General features: G+C 37.8%; 1 protein-coding gene across 2 annotated transcripts; it reads right to left on the bottom strand.

The window, feature by feature from the left end:
• Positions 1-1,047: 1,047 nt before the first annotated feature.
• LOC131941944 (uncharacterized) lies at positions 1,048-23,299 on the bottom strand. Of its 2 annotated transcripts, none has more exons than XM_059301577.1 (7): positions 23,120-23,299; positions 22,431-22,520; positions 21,243-21,428; positions 19,705-19,854; positions 18,804-18,992; positions 18,371-18,619; positions 1,048-2,113 (listed from the first exon to the last, which is right to left on the bottom strand). In XM_059301577.1, the coding sequence occupies exons 1-7, from the start codon at positions 23,144-23,146 to the stop codon at positions 1,325-1,327; spliced, it is 1,680 nt and encodes a 559-aa protein (XP_059157560.1). In that variant the 5' UTR covers positions 23,147-23,299; the 3' UTR covers positions 1,048-1,324. The 2 variants fall into 2 exon arrangements, with proteins under 2 accessions (XP_059157560.1, XP_059157559.1); XM_059301576.1 differs by lacking the exon at positions 1,048-2,113 and adding an exon at positions 16,007-16,924.
• Positions 23,300-24,396: the final 1,097 nt, after the last annotated feature.

Here is a 24,396-nt window from a genome sequence, read left to right on the forward strand (position 1 = left end):
CGATGTTTAACCTCATCCAAAAAAGACAATGAACCTAGAAGGAAGACGAATTTATATCTTAGTCTTGCACCAGATTACCTTCCCATGTTCGCTTTAGTATTACAGTTTTCATCAAACTTCTTTTTGACTTGAACTTCTTAAATTTAAGAAGGTTTACTTATACATAAGACATTACGTCTAATTACAATTTTTTATTTTTACCAATCAATGTATTTTGTTTTTCTATATCTTGCATTGTCATCTTAATTTTTGATCACCTTAGTAAAAATTTGATTAAGATTATAAACTTCAAGTTTTAAAAAACAACAACGTTATAGTACGACGTGTCAAAGGACACACCGTTTAAAATGGCTACATTTAAATTTCACCAAAATAATGACGCGTAAAAACTAAATATGGTATGACGTTAGCATACATAACATTCAATCAAATCAATCTAAAGTACAAATCAATAATTTTGATGACAATGCAAGATATAATTAAACAACAAGTAAACAACACATTTAAATCAATTTAAAAAAATTAAAATTAAAAAATTAAAAATTTAAATGAAGGGATAGTGTGGTCAGAGACATGCTCGGCCGGAACCGTTTTTTTAAACGATAAAAACATGTTGTCTGAGACTTGGCGGGACACTGGGCAGGTGAAGTAGAGTCAGTATATGAACGGATAGTCCGAAATTGGTGTTTTTAAAAGATAAAAAAACATCTTTTTGAATGTGGGGTCTGGTTTTTTGTGACGATAAGTGACAGACGTGATGTTTGTTTTTTATGGATGACCCCCGAAACCCACAGTTATCCAAGGGATGACGGGTAAGTCTAGTAATGCACTAAAAAGTAGAAAATTAATTATACACTACTATTTAAATAACTATAAAGAAAAGCGTGGGTCACTTTAGTATCTATTGGATACTTTTACAAATATTTAGGAAGAGACCCACACTTTTCTTTATAGTTATTTAAAAAGTAGTGTATAATTTATTTTCTACTTTGATGTGCATTATTAAATAAAAGCTTGTTGTTGAAACGTTTTTTATGAATTTTTTTAGTCTGCTTTACACATTTTACAGGTATTTTATTTCACCAAAATGTTAACTTAAGTTAAATACGGAAACTAACCAAAAATATACATGGAATAGGTAAGAACCCGATGATGATTTCAATGGAATAGTGGCAAATATTTGGACTTCAGATATAAGAGACAAAACTACTTTTATTTACACATAATGACGCCAAGGTGTTTGAAATAAAACAGCGAATACAAGTCATATTCACAAACATGTGATACATATTGGTTAAATAAAACCTCTTCAGAGCGTAGGTAGTTAAGGCTTGATCAGTTTTTTGTACAGGAGGTCACCGTGTTTGTGCATCTCCTTCACGATCTTTTTCAGAGCGTTGATCTCTTTCCATGGCGGGCTGAACTCCCCGTGGACTGGCACGATAGGGAACCGTGTACGTATAACGCCAACATCCGGGATGTTGGGCAAGAAGACTCTGGTGCCGGACGCGGTCAAATTCCTTAACATTCCCCGCGAGTCTAGAACGCCCACTCTTTTAGCAAACGCGTAATTGGGATCGTCCCTTGCAAAGAATTCAAAGGGCGTGATGTGAAATAACTCATTATGATACCCGTCGTACGCCGTTGTGGGTGTGTTACCGCCGTGCCTGCCGTCCCTGGTGACGTAATCCTTGTCTGGAATGTGGGTGATGTTGTAAGGGTTCCACGACAGCAGCGGGGTCAGGTAAACAATCTCCAGAGGTATGGCCCAAGTATTCCGTTTCACGTTTAGTTTACCTTTGTTTTTTAAAGACACTGGTACGACATCTTCTTGTGTAGTTTCCGCAAAGTAAGCATTGGGGTCACTGAAGCCCAGCATATCAGAACGGTAACTTCTAAACCCCTTGTATCTGTGGTGGTATTTCCCCACATTGAGGACCTTTGCTGTTTTATATCCGCCATTGAACCACACACCGCCGAAAGATGTTTCGTTAATGTCGACCATTTGGTTGTCCCGTCCTGGTATTTCCTGCATGATATAATCCCGATAGTAAAAATACTTCATTTTATTGTCCCAACGGTGTTGAATGGAAAACCTCGCAGCCGGCGACATCTGTTGGGGGGGAAAAGATTTACTAAACATGTTTATTGAAGAGAAGAGAGAGGGTAAAACCAAATAAAACTACATCACGGCGATGGGGAGGCAAGCACTGCCCAATATTGTATTTCTTCAGGCGCCACCGATCAGGAAATCCCGAGTGAACTTTGTTGTAGCTTAGCACCCACACACTCTGTCTACTTGCAAATACTTAACGGGAGGGGGGGGGGGAGAATGGGATTCAGGCAAACTTTATCTGGGAAGGATTACAATGCTTGTATATAGTCAGCATTTCTTTGATATACGTGTGTATTGTCATTATTTCTTTGATATACGTGTGTATTGTCAGTATTTCTTTGATAACTTGTTTAATGTAAGTCTTTTTTTGATACAGCTCTCACTTAGTCCTATGATTTAGTAACCCTACGACAGTGTTACACCGCCGTTATGCCATTAACGATGATATATCGATAGCAAAGTGGGGCATGTTGCAGACCGGACTACAATTTTGCAGTCCGTATGCCTAGTCTCCGGCTGAATACGTTGCTGACACTGGCTCGGGCACTAGCCAATAAGGCCGTCATTGTCTAGGGGTATTTAATAATTCTACCTGAGTCAGCTACAGTAAAATATAGAACATGACAGGAGACTTCTTAGTTTGTGCTATTTATTAATTCAATAAATTCTCGTTCCGCTGAGCGAGGCTTCCCCTAACCGGAGCGCTTGTGCGAGAGATAGAGCGAGAGAGAGAGAGAGACTATGTAACCTGCCTGTATTTATACCCCTGTCCTAACCCCCTAGGTATTCCCACGGGACAATGCGCTCAAAACTTGTGACCCAACAAATTATCCTCCCTGGCTCTAACAACGTTGGCTACTGGTCAGTATAAAGACTAGTCTTTTCAAAGCGGCCAGTCTCTTTGAACGCGGTCACCTACTGTCCATCCCTACGGTGTACCCTGTAATGACATAGTGAATGGATGCTGTGGAATAATTCTGAATTCAATAAAATATACTGACTTGTGACCCAACGAAACATTCCCCCTGGTGCTAACAACCCTGGCTACTGGTCAGCATCCCTACGGTGCACCCTGTAATTAGGTAGTGGATTGATGCTTGTGGAATTCTGACCCAACAGGGCATAGTAGATGGCACTGTGATGGCATTGAAGAGACATCGTGGGCACATTGACATAGAGTTGTATTTTTTTTTAATTTCAGAGTTCAATGGCCTTAGGCATATATGGGCATATGTTTTTACCTGGTTTGTGTACCAGACCAGACATGCGGGCATATTTTTACTTACCTGGTACAAGTACCACGGCAGATTTCTTGAAAGTCGGACACTCAGATCGTCCAGAGGCTGTAGAATCGACAGTTTGAATTACCCCTCGTAATGCGGACTGTCAGCGATGGGATTACAGAGTATCCTGTAGTCCCACTGGCCGTACGTCGGGGAACCAAAGTCCGAGATCTTGGAGATGATCGTCGGCAACAGCGGGTGATTCTCCCTGGGACTGACCTTGCCGGTGTGGCCGTTAAACCGATTCCTCTCCTACACAGACAAAAAAAAACAGATTTTAAAAAAAACACGCACATATACATTCATGCACATACACATTAACATACGCACGCACATACACGTACACTTGCACGTACACATACAAATGCACATAAACGTGCACGTACACAAGCACACACAGATGCACACACACATGTGTGAAAATAAGCTGAACAGACCTGTAGGTCATAATACGTCTCGACGTCAACACCGTGTTCACCTTCCATCAGCTGAGGTTTTACGTTCTCCGTCTTGGTGACCCATGCACCTTCCAAGTAACATAGGACAGGCCTGAAGTACGGGGTGTAGTTCCGTATCCTTGTGTCGCTTTTGGAGAAGGCTAGGAAATAATGGCGGAGTTCCTTGATCTGTAGAGATAAGCAAGAGGGTTGTAACTAGCTGTACTGCGAGTACAGGAATGGTACGTTTTGATAGCCCTTCTGGTGAGTTTTGATAGCACTTCTGATGAGTTTTGATAGCACATCTGGTGAGTTTTGATAGCACTTCTGATGAGTTTTGATAGCACTTCTGGTGAGTTTTGATAGCTATTCTAAACCCGTTCCCAATATCCATCATGTACTTGTTAATGTCAACCTTAACCCCTGCCCTTAATGTACGAAACAATGTCAACACAAAACCTCTGCTCAATGCCCCTGATCTAGGTAACAATGTCAACAAGTAGCAGATTAAAAGAGGAGGGTGAGGTGACTGCAGTCAGGGGCCCCCGATTTTTTAGGGGCCCGCAAATTTTCTGCTTGATTTTTGGTTTTTACTATAAAAACTAAAGTTCTAATATTTGCATCTCAAGCTTCATTTTTTAAAATATAATATCCAACGCCCCCCCCCCACACACACAGACACACATGTATATATATATATATATATATATATATATATATGTATATATATATATATATATATATTTATATATATATATATATATATATATATATATATATATATATATATATATATATATATATATATATAAGGGCCCCCGAAAATTTTCAGCCGAGGACCCTACTTACGCTAAATCCGCCCAGGAATCGTCAACACTTAACCTCTCTGCAATTATCACCATCAGACTTAGGCACTTAAGCACATATTTTCTCTACCATTTTACATGTAGTAACTTATATTCTCTAGAACATTCCTTCGCCACGGGGATCTGTAACAGATATTCCTTCCTGAGCTCTCTAGGTAGTGTATAAAAAAATCCTTCCCACAAACAGATAATAATTCAATCTAACTAGGGATCGCAATAACCTGCGTTGTTAAGTAACTTCTTTACATGAAAATCAACCATATGTTAATTTTTATCTTACCTGTTGTTCAACGGTCGGCATCTTTAGTACATTGTGGGGTACTGGAGGGAAAGGTATGTCTTCAACTTCCCCGTTCAGTTTTGTTTTACCGGGCATCTGCAGCTTGAAATTTTCATGGCGGGTCCGAAACTCAACACCGTTTAGAACGTACTGCAAGGAAACAAATCAATGCAACACCGTTTAGAAAATAGAATGCGGAAATAAACAATGCAACATAGTTTAGAAAATAGTATACGGAAATTATGGTATATTTTTTATTTCTAGAAGCGATTGATGGTAAATTTTAAAAAAAAATACTAGACTACCCGTTATCTAGTTAGCTAACTGTGGGTTTCGGGGGTCATCCATAAATGACATCACGTCTGTCACTAATCATCACAAAATAACCAGAGCCCACATTCAAAAAGACTTTTTTTTGTGTTTAAAAACACACTATCCCTTCATATACTGACGTCACAGGTGACCTTTAAAAAGTTCTATTTAATTTTAATGACACCGAATTCAAAATTTAGCCTTCATTCTCCAAAACAAATTTTAAAATGCTTTTCTGGCATATCTAGCCCTGGCCATCTATAGCATGTTTATATAACGTGAAAACCCGCCATTTTGCTCGTGGTAAACATGCCTAAAAATAGTCGGAAGTCATGCGTCCGGTCCGGACGCCATTGTTGTTGGTAGCAACCGACCACGCCTCCAATAAAGCGAATAATCCTACTATATCTAGCTCTAGAACCTAGATAGATAAATCTGATGTATTCTCGAAGTAGATGTTCATTGAAGCTAAACAAAGATTTATATAAAATAAGGCCTGAAATAGATTCTAGATGTAGAATTTCCATTAAGTCTAGATCTAGAATTTACGTGAAGTCTAGTGACCTAGATCTAGATCTAGAATCTAGATTTCATAACATGTTTGTATGTTCTTCCTTCGGCAGCTGATCTGTAGATCTAGAGAAATTTATCGTAAAACTAAATAAAAAAGACAGTTGAAAATTTATTTTAAGTGTTGGAACGTAATAAATACAGCAAACGGACGTATTGTTAAAGTTATAGCCGACAAAAAAAATCAGCTTTAGAAGGCGTTAAACTTGGGAATGGGAACACAATCTTCTTCGATAGAAGCCGCCATTTTATTGTACTAAATATTAACAAAAAATGTGACGTCACTATTCCGTCAAGTCAAGTAGTTTTTCTAATCTTTTAAAATTAATGTGGTTAATCTACCAATGAATAAATCAATAAATTAATTAAAGTCTTTAAATAAATTTGTGATTAACAGTATGTCTGAAAACAAAAATTGTTCTCTACCTATATACTATTTTACAGCTCTCCACATAGAGTAGAACCATTTACAATAGTCAATCAGAAAAACAAAAAAAAAACAAAAAAAAATATTCAAACATGTAAACAAACTTGAGTTTTAGTAGTATATAGATTGAATTTTTTTTTATCTAGAGAAGATTGATGGTAAATAAAAAAAACATATCAACTGACCTGCCCTGCCCCTACGCCCAACGTCCGAATTGTGTGGCTGTGGTCGTGGATGTGGTTCATAGAGAGACCACTGTGGCTGGTGACGTAGTAGAGTTTGGGCCCGTCCAGGTCCAACCGGATTTGTTTCAGACCGGACCCGCCATCTTGCCTGAGTTTTTCCTCCACTCCCATCTGTTGCAACATTGCAACATAATCTGCACGAAAAACGTCAGCAACGTTTGAATTCTTAACGATAGTGTTGTCAGACATATGCTGCAACATAATCTGCATGAAAAACGTCAGCAACGTTTGAATTCTTAACGAAAGTGTTGTCTGACATGTGCTGCAATATAATCCTCATGAAAAACGTCAGCAACATTTGAATTATTAATGATAGTGTTGTCTGACGTATGCTGCAACATAATCTGCACGAAAAACGTCAGCAACATTTGAATTCTTAACGATAGTGTTGTCCGTCATACTCATGACGAGCTCAACGAGAGACCAGGCAGATCTGGAGCCAAAAGATTAGGACACAAATGTCATGGGAGTATGTGAGTAAAGATTACATACATGTCACTAGTGGTGTCATTTTGCCAGTAGTGACTTCAAATTTACAGGATATTCTACATTTAAAAAAAAAAATTAAACTTCTTCTCCATAGCACTATCCGTTCATATGCCGTGGTCACAGGAACATGTGAACTCTACTTCATTTGCCCAAAAGGGAACTTTACTTTCTTACTTTAGCACATCATTAAAGTTTGATATCAAACACATTGACTAAGTTAGTTAATTGTGTTAGAGAGAATACAATCCAATACTAAAAATTAAGAACGAATGTAACGAAACACCACTCTATCAGCCAGATAGTTGGCGAACGCTCCCGGATTCGTTTAAATGATTATACACAGATAGCGACAAGCCTAAATAAAAGAAAGCTAACACAATAGTTCACTAGGACTCGTACTTGATGTCTAGGGGAAACACTAGAGAAACTACTGATGCCAACAATACATTTAATTTGCATATAACTTTTAATGAGTGTACAAAGTCGTGGCAGAACACTAGATTTATACAGGATAAAATAGATTTACAGAATGAATAAAACCTAACTTACAATTTGTGGGAAAAAATAATATGATACACTATCACAGCTTTTAACACTTCAGAAAAATCTCCACAGTTTACACAACGCTGCTATAAGCTTAAAGAATTACTTAACCACAAGTAATATAAGAATATGCTGCTTAAACAACTTAGTACTACACGGCGACACACAGGGCTTATTATCTCTCAAAGATGTCTGTGCGCGGTCTATTTATCGACTTGGGCAACATGGAAGGTCACCTTCAAATCATAAGGCTATTGGTTGGGGTATCACCTGGTCCGAATCAACCAATCATCTCATAGTGGAAAAATACTGAGTCTAAGACTTTCTTAAGACAGTGGAAAAAACCAGTGATTACACCACAGACCATATATGGTAAAGTAACAAATGTAAAAACAAAAAACACCAGATCTAAGTAGGTCACACGAAGAAGATGAAGAGAAAACATGGTAATAATGATACAAACTAGTTTCTCTAACTGTGAAAATCCATCTTTCTCAATGTATTTTTTTAGCTTGATGCTATCTTATTTTATCAACCAGTAGAGAATCTACTGTTGCATGTGTGAGTGAAGTTAAGAGCGATGGGGAGGGGGGGGGGGGGGGAGTTAAACCAAACTGAGCAAGAGCATATTCTGTTCCATTCTCGTCTTCTGTTTTATCCATTGAAATTCACAAGCAGTCATCTGACAACATCACCACACTGATATCTAAGACACAGAAGCTCGTCAATCTCACAGGTACCATCATGCACCCCGGCATAAAGTAACGCTAACTTAATTAACATAATAGGTCACCTACCTGTCTAGCCAGACTCTTCACTACAGTTTGTACCTTTTGTAATCTGTTTCTACTACTTATCACGTGACCTACAACTAAGGTCAATAGCACCTACATATAAGTGAAGAATTAAACAAATTGGTTTACGAAACAGTTTTATATATTTAGAACTGCAAATTTTTAAATTAAAATTAAATCACTGTAAATAAGCTTAACTATAAGAATGACTTTTGATTTATTTGTTGTTAGCAAAAGACAAAATGCAACAAGCACAATAAAGAATATAAATTTAATAAATTTATTTACAAAGAAAAACAGCGGTTTCATTATGCTTTGTTATGTGACCTAGCTAAGGGGGCTCTATTGGTTTTCTGCAGGTGTTCCAAATGTTTTCTAAGGGTGCTCAACACTCTTTCTACTGGTGTTTCATAGGACTTCTAAACCTGTCCATAGGACTTTTATAGGTATTCCATAGGACTTTTACAGGTGTTTCATAGGACTTTTACAGTTGTTTCATGGAACATATTTGCAATAATGAAATGATCAGCACTGTTATTACACTAGTTAAACTACTGAAATTATGTAAGTCGCGAGGTCCCAAAAATGATATCGACTTTTGACAAAAATAACAGTCTATAACTTACCAATCTCAAAACACTTCCAAGTGTCATTCTCTGCACTGGATTTCTTCCCTTGGTTGAACGGTTTTTAAAGCCCGCGGTTTAGCCCCACCCAGTATGCCAGATCAAATTGAACCTGCATCAAGGACCTGCATCACGCGTCAGACCAAACAGTGACAAAATCATTAATTAAAAACCAGGCTAATTAGTTGACTATTTTTAACAAGAGATCCACATGCTGTGACACTGCAATTAACAGTAACTTTAATCAGACGCTATGTTTAATTAAACAAGTCACCCCACCCTGCTATATTTACTTTTCACTACATGCTTTTTACTTTCTTTTTTATCTTTATAAGCCCGAAATTCAAATCCAATCAAGACGGGTTTCCTGTATATTATATTCATTCCATTTTCTTGTAAATACGAAGTATAAAGAAAGTCTGGTAATCGTGTAAAACAAAAATCGAGATTTGTTGCAAATTTCGACGTTTTACGCCTCCCTGAGACGAAAAAAACATTGTTTTAATATCTTGTCCATGTGTCTGTGTGTGTGTGTGTCCGTTAACACGATGACTTGGGTACCGTTACAGCTTAGTTGATAAAATTTCATATATAACTATTATATCAATTTTGTAGATATGTATCAACTTTTCCAACAACCGGAAGTGGAACGTATTCTACTTTCAATTTTTCTAAAGCCTATAACTTGAGTACTATTTCAGATAGATAAATGAAATTTCGCATGTAAAAAAAAGATCTACTTTTCTGTCTTTGTTCAAATTTTGCGTACTTTCTGTTTAACAGAAAAAGTAGTTTACGCTATTTCCGATTTCTTAAAAATGCATGTGAATTTGTGAAGTACTAATAATGTTCCGCACTATCATAGACATTTTGTTTGTCATCAGTGGCGTAGCGACCCGTCCCGGGGACAAACTTTCAATTTGGCGCCCCCTCCCCCCAGATATTTTTTAATATTTATAATTCAAAATAGCAGCTGAAATGAGATTATTTTGGCGCTGTATACGGTCGGCGCCCGGGGGACATATGCACCCCTGGGCCCCCATCGCTACGCCTCTTTTTAGTATTCACTTCGTGCGCAATACTTTTTTCTACGAGATTCTATTCTATTTTAAAAAGTTTAAGTAATTAAAAATGGATTAACAATAGTGTCTATATCCTGAGTTGCCATATCGCGTAATGTAAATAAGAATATTCCAGAAAGTTTAGGGGAGATCACTTCCGGTTTATTTAGAACAACTACTAGCAATTTGAGTGTAAATCAACACTTCAATATCCACTCCGCCTTCTGACTTTTCAGAAACACGACTCTATTATGAAATTGGTGGGGTTTGACCACAGGTGCTTTGACCATAGGGGGTTTGACCATAGGGGGTTTGACCACAGCGGAGCTTTGACCATAGGGGCTTTGACCATAGGGGGTTTGACCACAGCGGGCCTTTGACCATAGCGGTGCTTTGACCATAGGGGGTTTGATCATAGGGGGTTTGACCACAGGTGTTTTCTCAGCAGAGGGTCTTTGATCACAGGTGGTCTATCAACTGGTGCTTGATCACAAGCGCTGTGTCCGGCTTTGATCATAGGTGTTTTGTCCACATAGGGTCTTTGATCTCAGGTGTTTTGTCCAATGCTGTCCATATATGGTAAGGATTTATTTTAAAAGTTGCTAAATTATATTTTAAATTTTGACATGATGTAATAATATGTTAAATCATCATGTATAAATACAAGTCGTCTAAACTACTCTATGTCAAAACCATGGAGAATCTTGCACACAAATGGCGATGGTGTAGCACGAACAAATAACATTTGTGAAGGATGGCATTACAGTCTTCAGTCTCTCCTCCAATGTAGTCACCCAACAATGTGGCGTTTCCTTGAAAGGCTACAGATGGACTGCACACGGCTAAAGACAACTTTTTTGCAAGGTGTCGCAGGGGCAAGCTACCCAGCTGAGAAGCGATACAAGATGCTGCACGAAAAAGTACAACGTGCTGTCTAGACATATGGCCAAACAGATGTACTGACATATTTGCTTGCTATAGCACATCTGTCATTTAGTTAACCATTTTATGTATTACATCTTTGACTATATTGTTGGCAAGTTTTGTATCATTTTTTATCCTTTATATATGCTATGTATTTTAAAGTATATCTACATTATTTATTTGTGAAACTTGTTATATGTCGCATTATTTGTGTTTCATTTATATTTAAAATAAATCTATGAGGCCTAGCACCAGCCTTTATGTGGAGACTAAAATATAGTTCTTGGCTTCTTTTAAATACATGTTAATTTCTATTAACGTACTCTCAGGAAACATGTATAAAATCGTGTTAATTGTATCACACCTATGATTAAAGCCGGACACAACGCTTGTGATCAAACACCAGTTGATAGACCACCTGTGATCAAAGACCCTCTGCTGAGAAAACACATGTGGTCAAACCCCCTATGGTCAAACCCCCTATGATCAAACCCCCTATGGTCAAAGCACCGCTATGGTCAAAGGCCCGCTGTGGTCAAACCCCCTATGGTCAAAGCCCCTATGGTCAAAGCTCCGCTGTGGTCAAACCCCCTATGGTCAAACTCCCTATGGTCAAAGCACCTGTGGTCAAAGGTCCGCGCACCCCTAAAAAGGTTCAGAACCACTGCCTTTGCGCGATTAGTAAAAATTATGTGTATATTGCGCCAGAAAAATGTAACGTCACATTTTGTATGAGATTTCAACTACATATTAATCCCTCTCATTCATGTAAAAACTCTTTCCTTCAAATGACCACATCTTCCTTTTATCTTTCATATACCAACACTATATCATCATAACCATATTGCATTCTAATTAAAATGTATTGTAATCATATTCTACTCTAACTATCTTGTATTCTAATTACTTTAATCAAACCAAACTCACTTAACAACCATTCGCGTTAAATACATTGCCTGAAGAAATTAATTTCGTGAAATAAATAGACCAATGTTGTTTTTTGTAATTATTCCTTAATTAGCTCCATTGCATGTATCTGCTGTCACAAACTAATGTCAGACAAAACAAAGGTTGTTTTACACAATTCTCTCTGCGTCTGACTTAATTAATGTGAGACAACACTAAGTTTTTTTACACGATTCTCTCAGCGTCTGGGGGGGGGGGGGGGGGGGGGGGACCAGTTTAGCGGGCCCACAGCCGACTATTATTAATGTTTTTAAGAATTTTGAATTTTATTTTCGTGCATTTTTACTTGATATTTGGTTTGTAATAAAAACTGTTACTGCTGTACGGTTATCTTTCTTTTACAGTCACTATACCACTCTCTTCCGCAAAAATTAAAATCCATTACACAAACTGCAATGTAAAATATTGGCAAAACTTCAAATTGTAATGCCTTCAGTGAATGGTTGCTCCCCATTGATAGCCAAATAGAGGCCAGGTAACTGTTTGACCGATCCTCCAAAGTGTACTGTGGCGGATGGAGCAGGGGATGGGGACCAAATACGAGGCTCGAAAATTGTCGTCAAATTTATTTACATTTTTTAATAAACCGGGAGTGATCTCCGCTAAACTTTCTCGAATATTCTTATATAACTCGGAATATAGACATGATTTTTAATTACTTAAACTTTTAAAAATAGAATATAATCTCGTAGAAAAAAGAATTGCGCACCAAGCGAACGCCAAAACAAAATGTGCATAATAGTGCGGAATATTATTAGTGCTTTTTAAATTTACATGCGTTTTTTGAGAAATCGGAAATAGCGTAAATTAGTACTTCCGTTCAACGGAAATTACTCAAAATTTGACAGCAGATAGAGAATTAGATCTGAAATAGTACTCAAGTTATAGGCTTTTTAAAATTTCAAAGTAGCAAAAGTACCACTTCCGGTTATCGGAAATCGCTCAAACGTTTATACGGATCTACGATTTTGATAAAATACTTATATTTGAAATTTCATCAACATAGCTGTAACGGTACTCAAGTTATCGTGTTTACACACAGACACACACACACACACAGACACACAGACATACGGACAAGATTGCAAAATTATGTTTTTCCGTATCAGTGAGGTGTAAAACGTCGAGGTTTGTGAAAATCTCGATTTTTTTTTTGCACAATTACAATACTTTCTCTATACTTCGTATATTCGAGAAAGTAAAAAGTTATTTATAATTGTATTTTTAACCATCGTTAAGGTCGAGTTCTATTTCCCTACAATCAAACACACGCTGTCGACGGCAAAATTCTTTTAAAGAAAACAAGATCGTTAAGCCGCTACATTTGAAGTGGGTTTCATGATGCAGTTCTTCTTTGCGGCATTGGTAAGGGACCCGAAATCCATTGTATCTTTTTCAAGGTTAATATATGTTTGTCATAATGGTAAAATTTCTATCCTGTACTATCCTGTATCCTACAATTAATAAAAAATAGCATACTACTAGAAACTTCGGTTTTATATACGTTTTCTTGTTTTTGCTTTTACAAGACATGTCAAAGTAAACTTTATGTGAATTACCTCCCCTGTGTACATAGGCGCTTGGTTGTCTCTTTCAAGTTTTTTCCCAAGCCGACTCCCATCCCACCCTTCTTTCTTAGCCTCGCAAGTATCGAATAGATCAATGTGTCGTTTATGAACTACTTCCTTATCGTACATTCACCACTTCAGCACATTTTGTCAGACACTAGACAGCACTAGTCAGCAGATATTAGTTTACTTGCATAGTATTAGGTGCATCTAGTTTACAAAACAGGAAAGGTAAGATTATTTGTTATATAATTATTTATAAATTAATTAGAACTTTTAGAATTAATTGAAAATTAATAATAGTCAATTACTATTCATAAATGACGTCATGGGGGGGGGGTAGGGTCTGGCATTTTGTAAGAATCACTGTGTTGCACTCATCACCCGTAAAGTAATGTAACCGGTAGCCCCGTGACTCCCCTGACAACTGGGACGTCGCCGAGGTGCTAACAGCATGCCTTGGCTTGTCTAGTTGGTAGTGTAGACAAACTAGCACCCTAACAACTAAGATCAAAGAAATGAACTGCCGACATGTTCACATTTAATTAAACTTCTGGAAAACAGGGCACACGTCTAAATATACACGATTGGTAACGTTTTGATGAAACGAATAATTAAAAGGTTGTAGCGTTAAATTTACAATATATCAATTGACTAAATATATACATAACTGTGGGTTTCGGGGGTCATTCATAAATGGCATCACGTCTGTTCCTTATCATCACAAAATAACTTGACCCCACATTCATAAAGTAGACACACCTTCGACGTTGTCTTTTAAAAACACCGATTTCGGCTGAGCATGGGCCTGACTACACTATTCCTTGATATGCTGACATCACAGGTGAACTCTACACCAACCCAACTCTACTTCACCTGCCCAGTGTCTCCCCCATCTCATACATGATTTTGTCTTTTAAAACACCGATTTCGGTTGAGCATGGATCTGTCCACACTATCCCTTTAAATGCTGACGTCACAGATGAACTCTACACCTAGTCTCAGAAAACATCTTTTTATCGTTTAAAAAAAAATTCGGGCCTAGGTGAATTCTACCTCACCTGCCCTGTATCATCCCGCCCAGAGTTTCTTCCAGACATCTCTTCGGGGGGGGGGGGGTAATTCCCCCGAAATAATTCAACTCCCCCCCCCCCAAACAAAAAGAAATTTATATAATTTATATAGAAAATATATTCTTTTAACAGTGTCCTCCCCCCCCCCCCCCGAAGAAAGTCTACCGCCCCCCCCCCCCCTCCCCGAAAATTTCAAGTGCCCCCCCCCCCCCCCTCCCGGAGAAAGAAGTCTGGAAGAAACACAGATCCCGCCAAGTTCCTATAGGCAACTTTTTCATTCACATTAAAAAAAAAATTAAAAATTTACACACACATGATGCCACCCGCATGGTAACCTAAGACACTAACATCTTAGCTAACTAGGCTCGTAGGATCAGGTATGATTATACTAATAAATATTTTACTTGTATTCTGCGTATGAAACTCCATTTCCGCGAATAGGCACTAGATCTTGTATTATTTCAAATTACATTGTATCTTAAATTATCCGATTCCATAGCTAAGCAAACATAGGTTCATATAAAATATTAAAGGACTAAAATAATTTAATAAAGCAACTCAATAATTTAACGTCTTTTTAAAATTGTTTTTATTTTTAACTAATTAATTTTGGTTTGACCTAGATTCTAGATAGTAAACATGATCTGTAGATTCTAGATCTAGATTTAGAGAAATTAATTGTAAAGTAACCCTGCTTACGCCACTGAATTTGATTAAGTACTTAGTAGGTAATATTTGCCTGATTAAAATATTTACACATACAAAAATATGTACTCATACAAAAATATGTACAGAAAATGTATTAAAAAGCGCTTTAACTGTTTGTCTTCACCGGTGCAGTAAAATATAGATAACAAACAATTGTTAATTATAATGAGACGTTACATGAACATGATGGAAATAATTTCAACATTGTTTTAATTCCTGGGCATAATTGTAGTCAGATGATATAACCATTTGAACCTGACGGTTCATGTAAGAGGCGAAATAGAGTTCACCTGTTTCTGTGACCTCGGCGTGTGAAAGGATGGTCTCGTCAGCCCTTTGCCTAGCCACTTCGAATGTTCTGGACTAACAACACACTTATAAAATTAAAGACGTGTTATACATATTTTAAGCTTTGAGTCTGATGACTGAACTTAGCCGAGAAGCAGTCGCTGAAAACCTAGTTAAATGTGAAGTGTGAGGAGTGTCTACCATTCAGGAACCAATCGCAGTATATTTTAGTGATGCTTACATAAAGCTACCACCTCTTTAAGACTTTGCCGTGTAGTCAGTTAATATATAAACTGGAATGGGATATTTTAAAATTTCAAGTTCCTGTAATAAACGTATATACAGTTATTTTTCAAGAAAGGAATTTAAGTTAAAACATAGTCGTTTGAGTTACACAACTATTTTTTAAATAAAAAGACAAAAAACTACAAAACGACAAAACTACTTTTATTTAAACATAATGTCGCAATGGTGTTTGAAATAAAACAGCGAATACAAGTCATTTTCACAAACTTGTGATACATATTGGTTAAATGACTCCTCTTCAGAGCGTAGATAGTTAAGGATTGACCAGTTTTTGGTACAGGAATTCACCGTATTTGTGCATCTCCTTCACAATCTTTTTTAGGGCGTTGATCTCTTTCCATGGCGGGCTGAACTCCCCGTGGATTGGCACGATAGGGAACCGTGTACGTATGACGCCAACATCCGGGATGTTGGGCAAGAAGACTCTGGTGCCGGACGCGGTCAAATTCCTTAACATTCCCCGCGAGTCTAGAACGCCGACTCTTTTAGCAAACGCGTAATCGGGATCGTCCCCAGCGAAGAATTCAATAGGCGTGATGTGAAATAACTCATCATGATACCCGTCGTACGCCGTTGTGGGTGTGTTACCGCCGTGCCTGCCGTCCCTGGTGACGTAATCTTTGTCTGGAATGTGTGTGATGTTGTAAGGGTTCCACGACAGCAGCGGGGTCAGGTAAACAATCTCCAGAGGTATGGCCCAAGTATTCCGTTTCACGGTAAGTTGGCCTTTGTTTTCTAAAGACACTGGTACGACATCTTCTTGTGTAGTTTCCGCAAAGTACGCATTGGGGTCACTGTAGCCCAGCATATCAGAACGATAACTTATAAACCCCTTGTATCTGTGGTGGTATTTCCCCACATTGAGGACCTTTGCTGTTCTATATCCGCCATTGAACCACACACCGCCGAAAGATGTTTCGTTAATGTCGACCATTTGGTTGTCCCGGCCTGGTATTTCCTGCATGAGATAATCCCGATAATAAAAATACTTGTCTTTATTGTCCCAACGGTGTTGAATGCTAAACCTCGCAGACGGCGACATCTGTTGGGGGGGAAAAGATTTACTAAACATGTTTATTGAAGAGAAGAGAAAGGGTAATACCAAATAAAACTACGTCACGGCGATCGCGAAGCAAGCACTGCCCAATATTGTATTTCTTCAGGCACCACCGATCAGGAAATCCCGAGTGAACTTTGTTGTAGCTTAGCACCCACACACTCTGTCTACTTGCAAATACTTAACGGGAGGGGGGAGAATGGGATTCAGGCAAACTTTATCTGGGAAGGATTACAATGCTTGTATATAGTCAGCATTTCTTTGATATACTTGTGTATTGTCAGCATTTCTTTGATATATGTGTGTATTGTCAGTATTTCTTTGATATACGTGTTTATTGTGAGTATTTCTTTTGATAACTTGTATAATGTAAGTCTTTCTTTGATACAGCACTTACTTAGTCCTATGATTTAGTAACCCTACGACAGTGTTACACCGCCGTTATGCCATTAACGATGATATATCGATATCAAAGTAGGGCATGTTGCAGACCGGACTACAATTTTGCAGTCCGTATGCCTAGTCTCCCGCCGAATACGTTGCTGACACTGGCTCGGGCACTAGCCAACAAGGCCGTCGTTTTCTAGGGGTATTTAATAATTCTACCCGAGTCTGCTACAGTAAAATATAGAACAGGACAGGAGACTTCTTAGTTTGTGCTGTTTAATAATTCAATAAATTCTCGTTCCGCTGAGCGAGGCTTCCCCTAACCGGAGCGCTTGTGCGAGAGAGAGAGAGAGAGAGAGAGAGAGAGCGAGCGAGAGAGAGAGAGAGAGAAAGAGAGACTATGTAACCTGCCTGTATTTATACCCCTGTCCTAACCCCCTAGGTATTCCCATGGGACAATGCGCTCAAAACTTGTGACCCAACAAATTATCCTCCCTGGCGCTAACCACGTTGGCTACTGGTCAGTATAAAGACTAGTCTTTTCAAAGCGGTCAGTCTCTTTGAACGCGGTCACCTACTGTCCATCCCTACGGTGTAACCTGTAATGACATAGTGAATGGATGCTGTGGAATAATTCTGAATACAGTAAAATATAGTGACTTGTGACCCAACGAACCATTCCCCCTGGCGCTAACAACTCTGGCTACTGGTCAGCATAAAGACTACTACTGTCCTGTCTGAACGGTCAGTCTCTTTGCACGCGTCACCTATTGTCCATCCCTACGGTGCATCCTGTTATTATTAGTGAATGGATGCTTGTGGAATTCTGACCCAACAGGGCATAGTAGGTGGCATTGTGATGGCATTGAAGAGACATCGTGGGCACATTGACATAGAGATGTATTTTTTTCAATTTCAGAGTTCAATGGCCTTAGGCATATTTTTTTACCTGTTTTTACCGGGTATAGATACAATGCAGACATGGGCATATGATTTTACCTGGTATGTGTACGAGACCAGAAATGCGGGCATATTTTTACTTACCTGGTACAGGTACCACGGCAGATTTCTTGAAAGTCGGACACTCAGATCGTCCAGAGGCTGTAGAATCGACAGTTTGAGGTACCCCTCGTAATGTGGGCTGTCATCGATGGGATAACAGAGTATCCTGTAGTCCCACTGGCCGTATGTCGGGGAACCAAAGTCCGAGATCTTGGAAATGATCGTCGGCAACAGCGGGTGATTCTCCCTGAGACTGACCTTGCCGGTGTGGCCGTTAAACCGATTCCTCTCCTACACAGACAAAAAAATATATTTAAAAAAAAAACACGCACATATACATTCATGCACATACACATTAACATACGCACGCACATACACGTACACTTGCACGTACACATACAAATGCACATAAACGTGCACGTACAAAAGCACACACAGATGCACACACACATGTGTGAAAATTAGCTGAACAGACCTGTAGGTCAAAATACGTCTCGATATCAACACCGTGGTCACCTTCCATTAGATGAGGTTTTAAGTTCTCCGTCTTGTTGACCCATGCACCTTCTAGGTAACATAGGACAGGCCTGAAGTACGGGGTGTAGTTCCGTATCCTTGTGTCGCTTTTGGAGAAGGCTAGGAAATATTGACGTAGTTCATTGATCTGTAGAGATAAGCAAGAGGGTTGTAACTGGCTGTACTGCGAGAACAGGGATGGTTTTGATAGCCCTTCTGGTGAGTTTGATAGCACTTTTGGTGAGTTTTGATAGCACTTCTGATGAGTTTTGATAACACATCTGGTGAGTTTTGATAGCACTTCTGGTGACTGTTGATAGCATTTCTGATGAGTTTTGATAGCACTTCTGATGAGTTTTGATAGCTATTCTAAACCCGTTCCCAATATCCATCATGTTCTTGTTAATGTCAACCTTAACCCCTGCCCTTAATGTACGAAACAATGTCAACACAAAACATCTGCCCAATGCCCCTGATCTAGGTAACAATGTCAACAAGTAGCGGATTAAAAAAGGAGGGTGAGGTGACTGCAGTCAGGGGCCCCCGATTTTTTAGGGGCCCGCAAATTTTCTGCTTGATTTTTGGTTTTTACTATAAAAACTAAAATTCTAATATTTGCATCTCAAGCTTCATTTTTTAAACATAATATTCCATTTTACATGTAGTAACTTATATTCTCTAGAACATTCCTTCGCCACGGGGATCTGTAACAGATATTCCTTCCTGAGCTCTCTAGGTAGTGTATAAAAAATCCTTCCCACAAACAGATAATAATTCAATCTAATTAGGGATCGCAATAACCTGCGTTGTTAAGTAACTTCTTTACATGAAAATAAACCATATGTTAATTTTTATCTTACCTGTTGTTCAACGGTCGGCATCGCTAGTATATTTTGGGGTACTGGAGGGAAAGGTATGTCTTCAACTTCCCCGTTCAGTTTTGTTTTACCGGGCATCTGCAGCTTGAAATTTTCATGGCGGGTCCGAAACTCAACACCGTTTAGAACGTACTGCAAGGAAACAAATCAATGCAACACCGTTTAGAAAATAGTATGCGGAAATAAACAATGCAACATAGTTTAGAAAATAGTATACGGAAATTATGGTATATTTTTTTTTTATTTCTAGAAGCGATTGATGGTAATTTTTTTAAAAATACTAGACTACCCGTTATCTAGTTAGCTAACTGTGGGTTTCGGGGGTCATCCATACATGACATCACGTCTGGCACTAATCATCACAAAATAACCAGACCCCACATTCAAAAAGACTTTTTTTGTGTTTAAAAACACACTATCCCTTCATATACTGACGTCACAGGTGACCTTTAAAAAGTTCTATTTAATTTTAATGACACGAATTCAAAATTTAGCCTTCATTATCGAAAACAAATTTTAAAATGCTTTACTGGCATATCTAGCCCTGGCCACCTATAGCATGTTTATATAACGTGAAAACCCGCCATTTTGCTCGTGGTAAACATAGCCTAAAATTAGTCGGAAGTCATGCGTCCCATCCGGACGCCATTGTTGGTAGCAACCGACCACGCCTCCAAAAAAACAAATAATCCTACTATATCTAGCTCTAGAACCTAGATAGATAAATCCGATGTATTCTCGAATTAGATGTTCATTGAAGCTAAACAAAGATTTATATAAAATAAGGCCTGAAATAGATTCTAGATGTAGAATTTGCATTAAGTCTAGATCTAGAATTTACGTAAAGTCTAGTGACCTAGATCTAGATCTAGAATCTAGATTTCATAACATGTTTGTATGTTCTTCCTTCGGCAGCTGATCTGTAGATCTAGAGAAATTTATCGTAAAACTACATGAAAAAGACAGTTAAAAATTGATTTTAAGTGTTGGAACGTAATAAGTATTGTTAAAGTTATAGCCGACAGAAAATTAGCTTTAGAACGCGTAAAACTTTGGAATGGGAACACAATCTTTTTCGATAGAAGCCGCCATTTTATTTTACTAAAAAGTAAACAAAAAATGTGACGTCACTATTCCGTCAAGTCAAGTCGTTTTTCTAATCTTTTAAAATTAATGTGGTTAATCTACCAATGAATAAATCAATAAATGAATTAATGTCTTTAAATAAATTTGTGATTAGCAGTCTGCATGAAAACAAAAAATTTTCAATTTTACAGCTCTCCACATAGAGTAGAACCATTTACAATAGTCAATCAGACAAACAAAAAAACAAAACAAAAATATTCAAACATGTACACAAACTTGAGTTTTAGTAGTATATAGATAGATTATAGTGAAAATTATCGGTAAATTAAACAAAAATAGTTTGCTAGAGACGATTTATACTAATTGAATTTTTTTTTTATCTAGAGAAGATTGATGGTAAATTAAAAAAAAGCAACAACAACATATCAACTGACCTGTCCTGCCCCTACGCCCAACGTCCGAATTGTGCTGCTGTGGTCGTGGATGTGGTTCATAGTGAGACCACTGTGGCTGGTGACGTAGTAGAGTTTGGGCCCGTCCAGGTCCAGCCGGATTTGTTTCAGACCGGACCCGCCATCTTGCCTGAGTTTTTCCTCCACTCCCATCTGTTGCAACATAATCTGCACGAAAAACGTCAGCAACGTTTGAATTCTTAACGATAGTGTTGTCAGACATATGCTGCAACATAATCTGCATAGAAAACGTCAGCAACGTTTGAATTCTTAACGAAAGTGTTGTCTCACATATGCTGCAACATAACCTGCATGAAAACGTCATCAAAATTTGAATTCTTAACGATACTGTTGTCTGACATATGCTGCAATATAATCCTCATGAAAAACATCAGCAACATTTGAATTCTTAACGATAGTGTTGTCCGTCATACTCATGACCAGCTCAACAACAGACTAGCAGATTTGGAGCCAAAAGATTAGGACACAAATGTCATGGGAGTATGTGAGTAATGATTACATACATGTCACTAGTGATGTAATTTTGCCAGTAATGACTTCAAATTTAAAGGATATTCTACGATTAAAAAAAATTAAACTTCCTCTCCATAGCACTATCCGTTCATATGCCGTAGTCATAGGAACATGTGAACTCTACTTCATTTGCCCTATAGACCGCCAGCTTCCAAATGGGAACTTTACTTTCTTACTTTAGCTCATCATTAAAGTTTGATATCAAACACATTGACTAAGTTAGTTAATTGTGTTAGAGGGAATCCATTCCAATACTAAAAATTAAGAACGAAGAAGATGAAGAGAAAACACGGTAATAATGATACAAACTAGTTTCTCTAACTATGAAAACCCATCTTTCTCAATGTATTTTTTTAGCTTGATGCTATCTTATTTTATCAACCAGTAGAGAACCTACTGTTGCATGTGTGAATGAAGTTAAGAGGCGATGGTGAGGGGGGGGGTTAAACCAAACTGAGCAAGAGCATATTTTGTTCCATTCTCGTCTTCTGTTTTATCCATTGAAATTCACAAGCAGTCATCTGACAACATCACCACACTGATATCTAAGACACAGAAGCTCATCAATCTCACAGGTACCATTATGCACCCCGGCATAAATTAACGCTGACTTAATTAACATAATAGGTCACCTACCTGTCTAGCCAGACTCTTCACTACAGTTTGTACCTTTTGTAATCTGTTTCTACTACTTATCACGTGACCTACAACTAAGGTCAATAGCACCTACATATAAGTGAAGAATTAAACAAATTGGTTTACGAAACAGTTTTATATATTTAGAACTGCAAATTTTTTAATTAAAATTAAATCACTATAAATAAGCTTAACTATAAGAATGACTTTTGATTTATTTGTTGTTAGCAAAAGACAAAATGCAACAAGCACAATAAAGAATATAAATTTAATAAATTTATTTACAAAGAAAAACAGCGGTTTCGTTATGCTTTGTTATGTGACCTAGCTAAGGGGGCTCTATTGGTTTTCTGCAGGTGTTCCAAATGTTTTCTAAAGGTGCTCAACACTCTTTCTACTGGTGTTTCATAGGACTTCTAAACCTGTCCATAGGACTTCTACAGTCGTTCCATAGGACTTTTACAAGTATTTCAACACTTTTACAGGTATTCCATGTAACTTCTACAGGTGTTCTATAGGACTTTTACAGGTGTTCCATAGGAATTTTTTTTAGGTATTTCATAGAACATATTTGCAATAATGAAATGATCAGCACTATTATTACAATAGTTAAACTACTGAAATTATGTAAGTCGCGAGTTCCCCGAAATGACATCAACTTTTGACCAAAATAACTGTCTATAACTTACCAATCTCAAAACACTTCCAAGTGTCATTCTCTGCACTGGATTTCTTCCCTTGGTTGAACGGTTTTTAAAGCCCGCGGTTTAGCCCCACCCAGTATGCCAGATCAAATTGAACCTGCATCAAGGACCTGCATCACGCGTCAGACCAAACAGTGACAAAATCATTAATTAAAAACCAGGCTAATTAGTTGACTATTTTTAACAAGAGATCCACATGCTGTGACACTGCAATTAACAGTAACTTTAATCAGACGCTATGTTTAATTAAACAAGTCACCCCACCCTGCTATATTTACTTTTCACTACATGCTTTTTACTTTCTTTTTTATCTTTATAAGCCCGAAATTCAAATCCAATCAAGACGGGTTTCCTGTATATTATATTCATTCCATTTTCTTGTATATACGAAGTATAAAGAAAGTCTGGTAATCGTGTAAAAAAAATCGAGATTTTTGCAAATTTCGACGTTTTACACCTCCCTGAGACGAAAAAAACATTGTTTTAATATCTTGTCCATGTGTCTGTGTGTGTGTCCGTTAACACGATAACTTGGGTACCGTTACAGCTTAGTTGATAAAATTTCATATATAACTATTATATCAAATTTGTAGATATGTATCAACTTTTCCAACAACCGGAAGTGGAACTTATTCTACTTTCAATTTTTCTAAAGCCTATAACTTGAGTACTATTTCAGATAGATAAATGAAATTTCACATGTAAAAAAATATCTACTTTTCTGTCTTTGTTCAAATTTTGCGTACTTTCTGCTTAACAGAAAAAGTAGTTTACGCTATTTCCGATTTCTTAAAAATGCATGTGAATTTGTGAAGTACTAATAATGTTCCGCACTATCATACACATTTTGTTTGTCATCAGTGGCGTAGCGAACCATCCCGGGGACAAACTTTTAATTTGGCGCCCCCACCCCCCAGATATTTTTTAATATTTATAATTCAAAATAGCAGCTGAAATGAGATTATTTTGGCGTTGTATACGGTCGGCGCCCGGGGGACATATGCACCCCTGGGCCCCCATCGCTACGCCTCTTTTTAGTATTCACTTCGTGCGCAATACTTTTTTCTACGAGATTCTATTCTATTTTTAAAAGTTTAAGTAATTAAAAATGGATTAACAATAGTGTCTATATCCTGAGTTGCCATATCGCGTAATGTAAATAAGAATATTCCAGAAAGTTTAGGGGAGATCACTTCCGGTTTATTTAGAACAACTACTAGCAATTTGAGTGTAAATCAAAACTTCAATATCCACTCCGCCTT

This window comes from Physella acuta, unplaced genomic scaffold (genome assembly GCF_028476545.2).
Source record: "Physella acuta isolate Inbredline_101_S28 unplaced genomic scaffold, ASM2847654v3 ptg000378l, whole genome shotgun sequence".
Lineage (NCBI taxonomy): Eukaryota > Metazoa > Mollusca > Gastropoda > Physidae > Physella > Physella acuta.